This window comes from Dendrobates tinctorius, unplaced genomic scaffold, assembly GCF_039654945.1.
Source record: "Dendrobates tinctorius isolate UK_male_01 unplaced genomic scaffold, ASM3965494v1 ptg000158l, whole genome shotgun sequence".
Taxonomy (NCBI): domain Eukaryota; kingdom Metazoa; phylum Chordata; class Amphibia; order Anura; family Dendrobatidae; genus Dendrobates; species Dendrobates tinctorius.
The window spans coordinates 23,849,246-23,858,074 of NW_027361825.1; the positions used below are offsets into that span (position 1 = coordinate 23,849,246).

At 44.6% G+C, this 8,829-nt stretch overlaps 1 protein-coding gene across 2 annotated transcripts; it reads right to left on the bottom strand.

Annotated features, from left to right (window-relative positions):
- Positions 1 to 217: 217 nt before the first annotated feature.
- LOC141051962 (zinc finger protein 541-like) lies at positions 218 to 8,760 on the bottom strand. Of its 2 annotated transcripts, XM_073549118.1 has the most exons (7): positions 8,702 to 8,760; positions 8,506 to 8,627; positions 6,303 to 7,331; positions 5,861 to 5,949; positions 4,165 to 4,311; positions 3,986 to 4,092; positions 218 to 2,427 (listed from the first exon to the last, which is right to left on the bottom strand). In XM_073549118.1, the coding sequence occupies exons 4-7, from the start codon at positions 5,861 to 5,863 to the stop codon at positions 2,319 to 2,321; spliced, it is 366 nt and encodes a 121-aa protein (XP_073405219.1). In that variant the 5' UTR covers positions 5,864 to 5,949; positions 6,303 to 7,331; positions 8,506 to 8,627; positions 8,702 to 8,760; the 3' UTR covers positions 218 to 2,318. The 2 variants fall into 2 exon arrangements, with proteins under 2 accessions (XP_073405219.1, XP_073405218.1); XM_073549117.1 differs by having other exon boundaries at positions 5,861 to 7,331.
- Positions 8,761 to 8,829: the final 69 nt, after the last annotated feature.

Consider the following 8,829-nt stretch of genomic DNA (forward strand, 5'->3'; position numbering starts at 1 on the left):
TTTACCCTTAGATTAACCATACAGTCTTCGGGGTAAGGCTCGGGTTTTTGCAGTGTCTGTCACCATGCAGATCTCTGGTGCACAACCCATTACCGCTGTGCTTTGGCCTAATGCTGACATTTGCTGCGTCTCTTTAATATTAATGGGTACTGACCTGTTTTTTTGCTTTTTATAACCTAGAAGAATTTTTTTTTCCTATCTCCAAAGATTCAACCTCTTATAAAAAGGTCCAAACCAGGAACCACAGGTTTATTGTTTTAAAAACATTTGTAAAAATACAAAACATAAGTTTCCTTATCATTAAATCAACAGGCAGGAAAAACTGAGTAGAACGATAGGTTTCGTGGGATCAAATTTCATACAATGAGATTAATGGATCTAAATTCCTGCTTGCTCTGGGCTTATGAGTATTGTGGGCGGTCCAAATCAATGCACCGCCTACTGGACTAATAAGCCCAGAGCAAGCAGGAATTTAGATCAATACATAAGTTTTCTTGTATCTTTTTCCCAGAAACCTATATATCATGCTGATTACAAATGAGGCAGAATTGTCACCATGACTGATTCCCTTTTAAAGTATAATGCTTCTTTAAAAAAAAAAAAAAAAAAATGGATGTCAGCTCTTCTGCAGGTTACTCTTGGGAGATTTTTGTAACTGAACCATTCATCTGAATGGAGCTTGCAGGAAAAACAAACCCTGTTCAGATGTTTTGGGGTATTGTTTTTTTTTTTTTTTTGTTTGTTTTTTAGACCAATTCCCTACATGTGACCATCTCATTATCTCTGACTAAAAACAGAATAGAAATGAGTACTGAGAATAACAGAGAATGTGTTTAGTTTAAAAATAACTCTCCATAGAACTCGTTGCTGTTAACCAACCAACATGGTTTCCAAGATCTCTGCTTGCTGTCGTTCGAAAGGAACTTTCGTTGTCGTGCGGATGGACGCACAAGAGCGAGACTCATTACTACGCCAGTATCTGTATCTCATATAACCACAACAGCATTGTGAAAAACGAGGGTTCCTAATTAATAACAGCAAGCGGAGATCTTGAAAGTCAAAGTATATTTTAAAAACTTGGTTTAAAAAAACCTCAAACATTATTTTCCAAAATTGTGAAGTGGTACATATCTTGTAGATCATAAAGCTTGGGGCCTTGTACCGTATTTTGTTCCTTTTAAAGGATGTGTTCAGGACTAGAAAAAGATGGCTGATGTTCTGCTGAAAAACACTCACATCCATCAATGGGTTGTCAGGTATGGCAGCTGAGCTTGGCGATTCAGGCCTACGGTAGTTGTAATACCATACGTAACCAATGAACAGGGGTGGTGCTGGCTTTTGCGTGGAAAGTTTTGTTTTTTTGTTTTGTTTTTTTTTAACTCTGGACAATTTTTTTAAAGCTGCGGCTTCTTAGCTGGGTCATCAGACACTTACTCCTGGTTCTGTGGTCACAAGCCACCCAGAATACATTCTCACTACCTCTACATGTCGTTTTGAGGTATGCAAAATAGTTTCTCGAGGGTGGGTGTGTTTTTTTTTTTTTTTTTTTTTTTTTTTTTTTGTATCCCGGAACTGGGTTTGAAAAGTTGTCTACAGCTAAGATACTGAAGACCAATCCTTAGGGCCCAACAGTTGTGGTCAGCAGTGTTATTGCCTATGGCAGATACTGCAGGCTCAGTGCCTGTGAATGGGAGCTGAGCTGTGGTGTCATTAGCCAGCGACTAACGCCTGATTTGCTGGGGGCTGCTGGTTCTCTGAACCACCACTGATCTGAGCATAGGTCATCATTATCTTAGTCCTGTACCACCCCTTTAAGAGAACCACATCTATTTCAAATTCTGTCTTTCTTTTAACCACCCAGCACACCACACATGGGGTCGGAAACAATCAACGGAACAGGGCGTAATAAACAATCAAATGCAAAAATACCATAAAATGTGTTGTAAACCTCGGAGAGCGATGCTGGGAGCAGTCTGCTCGGCTGCTCAGCAATGTATCTGGGCCTCTTGTGCTGGCCGCTGACAGTTTCCTTACTGCCACGATCTCCGGGTCATCGCTGAGATTAAACTGTATCAATGAAATGTAAATCTATGGCTCCTCCATGGGAACCCAGTGTGAGAGTCCAAGTTCTGGAAATTGGAGACGGGTCGAAATATTTGGGTGCTTTACGGAGTGCAGGGGAGAAAATAAGCAGCCTTCACAGATGATCCAACCTGCTGGGTCTCTATGACAAGTGGGTGAAGCTAAAACTGGGGCGTCCCAGTCTTTAAAAAAAAAAAAAAAAAAACCTTGATCCCGCTGTCTACCACAGTGGCAGTTTAGTAGATGGAGTGATACTGCGACTTGTAGTGTAAGGTCCTTTCTCTTTCTTCCTGCAGTCGGTGCTTCTTCATATGAGCGTTGCGGCTCTTCACTTTGTCAAACACTCTAATAAAAGAAGAATATTGGTAGTTAAAGGCTTTGGGGAGAGGAGGGTCTGAGCCCAATATTCCCACCTCTTTTCAGAACAAAACTGACTTCTTGTTATAGATGATAAAACTCAGCTGGCCCTGTTTGGATTTTTCCAAATTTGCTGAGAAAAAGGTAAAGATTCAGTTTCTGAAAACCCTCTCTTCACCCGACTGCAATTTGTTTAAAAACAAAAACAAAAAAAAAATTAAATGCCTAGTCCACCTTCCCAGGTCCAACGCTGAGTCTTCACTGCGGCTCCCGATGTCTGTTGTTGTCTGCAACACTGACATCATGTGCGCTAAGCAGCTCGTTCAATCTACTCAGGCAGAGCCGTCAGCATGATCTCAGTGCTGCAGATGACACCGGGAGCAGCAGTACATTGACGCCGGACCCAATGAGGGTGAGCGAAGAACAGCCTCAAACTGAGGCCAGGTTAGAGTGGTATTAGGAAGCTAAGGGTATGTGCACACGGTGCAGATTCTGCTGCGGATCCGCAGCAGATTTAGGTGCGTTGTACAGTATCATTGTTTTCAATGGTAAAATGCTGTGCATATGCTGCAGATTTTTCCATGCGGTTTTGCTGCGGTTTACAATCCGCAACATGTCAATTCTTTTGTCCAGAAACGCTGCGGTTTCACACCTCATCCAATATGAGGTGTAAAACCGCAGATAAACCGCAGGACTTTAGTCCTGCGGATTTATCTGCAGTTTTCACTACAAAATCCGCAGAGGCAAAAAACTGTGTGTGCACATAGCCTTCTGGGGGCAAAAAACATCCAAAAGTGGAAGATGCTTCAAGAAACTCAGTATCTCTGGCATTTTGTAAACCTGAAGGTGCACATATCCCTAGTCAGTCTACCATTGGCTGTCAAGTAACTAGCCAATCCCTCTGCTGCTTCGCCCTAAAATGTAGACCTGGCAAATTGCTTATATTGCATCAATTTCCGATCAGCTGGAATTTGATGTTTAGGACCCCCACCAATCCTGAGAATAAGGGGCACTTTGCCCTGTACAGCTAGGTGAGAAATCTAAATGTTTGGGTAGTGTAGGGCCTTTTTCAAAGAGAAAATGCACTTTTTTTTTTTGCCTTGATAAAGGCCCTACGTTGCCGAAATGTTGTGATTTTTTTCTGCATTAATAAAGTTACCAAAAGGAGGAGGATGGCTGGTGCTTGGGTTTCTGGACTTCTATGTATCTCTACAACCTAGTGGAGGATAGCACCAAGTGTTGTCCGGGCACAGAGTGGTGCACGAGACTCCTCTATTGCAAATATACTTGTACAGCTGGGTGGCTGGAAGTGCAACCATACAGCATGGGAAAGGCCACTGGTGTCATGCCCCCAGAATGGGAAAGGGCACTTGTGTCATGCCACCTCTGCACAGTAGCCACTGATGGGGTCCCGGAGCTTGGCTCCTCACCAATCACAAGGTGACAGCACTTCCTCCTGACAACATCACCCTGAGATACAAATACCCTATTAATGTCTCTTGTTCTGTGTTTTTGTGGGCAGATGCATTGTGGCCCTATTATATACCTGTCACACAATTGACATGGAAACTTTATATGGTTTTCTTCTCCTGTTTCCTTCTGCTCCTTGGCTTCTGTCTTCTTGCTTTTCACTTCTGCTCCACCATGAGGTTCCTATTTCCATGAGATCAAGATTAGTCCGTATGATGGCCGGACACTAGAGCAGAGACCTCTTCCCTAACTTACCTTTATTCCCTGAGGCTCTTCTGTATCCCAACCCTGATCTGTGCAGAGTGCACGTTCTGGAGTGGGAGATGGGCGTCTCTCGAAGCTGCCTGTCTTCTTCCAGGTGTAGTAGTACTCCACACACTGGTGAACGCTCTTCCCAGGGATCTATAAGTCAATTTGGCCATTACTTTAGGACAAGGAGCGATATATATCACATTGATATCTGGGCAGTGTTATACCTTGACCCCCTTATCTTCTCTGATATTTTCAGAATGAGCTATAGAAGTAAATGGAGAGCACCTCACATGAATGGTGACCTCACAATTCCAAGGCCCTTGTCTGGAGACTTAAATCCTCAGCCCTGCACATTGATACTGCAGGAGCCCACAGCTCACACAATGTCACTGTGCGCAGGCGCCCCATGATGCCATCCTGTCTGTAGTGGCCGCTTGCTGCACACAGGATCACTCAGCAGGGGATGACTGATGCGGACAGGAGAGGGAGATGAGTGCATTCTGACACACTGCATTTGGCTCCTGCAGTGTCAGGGTACGTGTGATCTCTGCTGTCAGTATCAGCCGTCCGCTGATGTGTGCAGCCAGTGCCTGCTGCGGACAGGACAAGAGGCTCAGAGGGATCTGCACACAATGGCAATGTATTGGCGCTCGGCTCCTGCAGTGTCAGTGTGTGCCACACTGAGGATTAAACACAGACTGTGCTCCTTGGAATGCTGTTAATCATCATAAGGTGAAGGGTGGAAAGTGGTAATTGCAGGGGTGGAACGATGCACCGAGCACTTGGCCGTGTCAAGAGTGCACCAAAGCGACTAATAAAACTGTAGCGGGGACTTTGCCCCTATAAAAATGTTACTTGCGCCACAGATTTGGATTTTACCTAACTTAGGAAAAAAATAAGTCCCCTCTATAAAACTATAAATGGTTAAATTTCAATATTGGAGGCGACAGACTCCCTTTTGAATGGGTTGCACAAGTGACAATCATCACTCCTTTCTTTCAGGAGCTGAGCTTTGCCCTTCACAGGTTGTTTGCTATTGTATTTCAGCTCTACTTCGGTGAATGGAGCGATGATTTTCTAATTATGGACAAACCTTTTAATCAGATCGGTCTTCCACTGCTATCAACCCGTGTAAACTATGGGGCCTGCCTTAAAACCCCTGCACCAAATGCAAGGATGGCTATATTTTATTTTTAAGGGGTTATCTCAATATCATAAATTGCAAACTATTTGTAGAAACCAGCAACTTTTCAATTTACCTCTTATTAAAAAATCTCAAGCATGGAGGGATTTTTGATTTATATAGTTTGCTGCTCGATGCTGAGGCTACTGGCAACCTTTGCAGACTGCCAGTGGTCGCCGATTCCTAGGCAAGGAGAGCAGCACTTTCATCCTCTTTGTACAGAGCTTGTGAGCGCTGCTCTGAAGCTGTCAGTATTGCATGATTCAAACAGCTTTGGTGCCCCTGTGCTCCTCCAAGGCTGCAGTGGAAAAGCTGAGTCTACTTCTTCCAAGACAGAGCACACAGTTCGGGCCGGTGTTGTCGACATGAATTGTCAATCATCAGGAGCAAACCTTCTCCAATCAGCAAGAATACTGGAGGCCGAGGAGCGGTGCGCTCGCCGGAGAAAGATCTTGAGACGACCGCTCTAATTTCTTTTTAATGTTCCTTTGAGTGTCTGGCTGGGTGTAATCTTACCATGGTCTGTATATAAGAGAAGTTCTTCCTTGCCTTGCAGTAAGCGTTCTCAAACTGCCACTTCTCGGTTACTGACCAGTGATCTGAACCTGCAGAATAATCGATAAATCAGTGTGCAAAATGATACTGGAAAATCGGCCAGGACTATAATTACAGCGAAGAGCCAGAAAGATGTCCCAGAGCGAATTCTAGTAGCCCATTGGGCTAGTACTATACAACGACGTTGGCCACAGCACAGGGAGTGCGGCCATAGATTTCTGTACATCGCTGCTATTGCATTGTGACCTGCCAGGTACAGCGAGCGGTCAGTCAGTCGGGACCAGTTGGATATTTTGCTTGTCAGTACCTTGGGGGTCACACCACTTCCCCACTCACTTGCATTATGCAGAGAAGTAGCAGCAGCACACAGCAATCCATGGCTGCACAATCGGTATTTTATTACCTGCATAGTGATAATCTACAAGACATCGAGGAAGAAATCTCTGGTGTTCTTTATCTAAAAGTTTCTCCAGCGTCTCCTAAAGCAGAACATGAGAGAATCAGTGGAGCTTCTGACATCCATATCATTTATTTCACTTTTATGATGGAGACCTATATAATTTTTTTTTTTTTTACACCTCCACATCACCTTACATGTTGGAGTATGGAACGGGTTAAAGAGATGATCCCGCTCCACACCATCCAAATGCTGCCTGCGTCACACAGCCGGAGTCGGCCTTGAACAGCAGCGGGTGCAGTGGACTGCTGCTGTTAACCTCTTAAATTATTAATCTTTGACAAAGTGCATTTAAAACATGCAGTCCATGGTGCTCGTCGTTCTGTGCACCCATCAGTTTCCCTGAGATGCAAGAGCTGTTGGGTTTTCATTTCAGCCAGGAGACTGACATAGAAATCTGTGAGTCTTCTCTATATACTGCAAATCAAAATGGCAAGATTTATCCTCTTTTCTTGTTTTTTTTTTTTTTTTATATGATTTTGTTTTGCTTTTTGACATCTTTGGGAAACTTTATAAGTAATAAAGCTGACACAATGGTATGGAGTGTCTAGTATATCTAAGAAATATTCCCTATCCTTCTAGGCCATGATTGGGTTTAAACAGCTGTGATTGGAGTTGGTTCTGATTCTGGCTCAGCTGTATGATGCATCTGATAACCTGCTGCCAAACGTGCAGGTCCTGTGCCATCCGCATGCTGTACATTTGTGTGAGGAGTATCGCCCACCAGTGCTGTAAATGTATGACATGGAAAGCAAGGAAAAAAGTGTGCCTAATGGCACTGTTCCATCGCGCGTGCCATCCGCTGCACGTACCAATACAGAACCGTTATTGGCAATGACCTATAAAGCAGGTTGGAGACTGAAGGACTCACCAAGACGTTGCCCCGGCTAAAATGCAGACAGTGGAGGGCGAGCTCCAGGTTGCAGCCTCCTCCGGGTACAGCACTGGAGCAGGCAAGTTTGATAAGATGGGAGACTAAGGAAAAGAGAGACATTAGTGACTGAGAGGGAATCATGGAGACAAGTATGTGACAATAGTGAAACATTAATCCCATCTGATGTGCCAGACAACAGGTTATAACAGCCACAGTGTGGAGACATTCATAAAAGTCATCTATACAGAAAAGTGGATCTTAAATGAGCACCTTCAGTGCAAACTTCAGCCTCGTGCCCGATGATGGAAAAGTAATGTCAGGGGTCCGTAGACTTCCATAGGCCCAGGTGCCGTACACTGCAAAATGTTTCCCGCAGAGGAGCAATGTATTTCATTACATGAAACGCCTCGAGCCTCTAATACAGGCTCAAGACGGATTGCGCTTGGATGGGAGGATGGTCCTCCGATCCTCCGTCATCTGGCCTCAGAAGGCCTCCATATGCTGTGTACAAGCCGCATTCATAAATGTAACCCCTTCCAGCATCATGCCACACATTCATGGCTCTCGTGGGTGGTACTTCCTGAGCAGCGTGAGTATCACTCAGCCCGCACCTTCATCAGCTGTCACCCAATGCGGCAATGGCCGGGTCTGACGCCAAATCCACCCAATCCCCATACTTAACCCCTTAAATACTGCAGACAAAAGTGACTGCAGCACCTAAATAGTTTTTTTTATTTCTCCCTTTGTAAGGTCTGGGTCAGAGGTGTAGAGGGGTTACTATGACCCCTAGTTTTGCCAATGATGGGAGCCCAATAGGCACTGCCTACGGCAGTGTGACACATCGTTAAAGAGGTGGGATACAATATCTATGGACAGACAGGTAGTAAATAGTGATGAGCGAGTATACTCGCTGCTCGGGTTTTCCCGAGCATGCTCGGGTGTCCTCCGAGTATTTTGGCATGCTCGGAGATTTAGTTTTCCTCCTCTCAGCTGCATGATTTGTGACTTGTAGACAGGCTGAATACATGTGAGAATTCCCTAACGAACAGGCATTCCTCATGTATTCAGCCTGTCTAGCAGTCGCAAATCATGTAGATAAGACGACGCAAACTAAATCTCCGAACACGCCACAATACTCAGAGGTCACCCGAGCATGCTCGGGAAAACCCGACCAACGAGTATACTCGCTCAACACTAGTAGTAAACATATCATGTGACTTTAGATTAGTGACTACAATCATCCCCTATGAATAATTTGCCGGAGAGGGGTCTTACTCTCTGCAGTGAGTCTTCGGGGTCTCCAAACCAAGTCAGCCTTTTCTTTTTCTCCTTCCAACACAGTGCAGTTTCTGCACTCCGGGATCACTGCCTGGAACCTATCTCCGATGTTAATGTGACTTAAAGGGGAAAAAAATCCAAAATGTAAACTATAAAAGGGATGACGGTTTATCCTCAGATTGCAGTTACTTACGGCTGGACAGAAAACTCTGTGGTGTCTCTGACGAGGCCGACTCCGGCAGTGTCTATATCTGCGGGGGTAACACGCACTGTAAGTACCATTATACACACAAGTCCTCATGTCGTACCACCACACGGAAA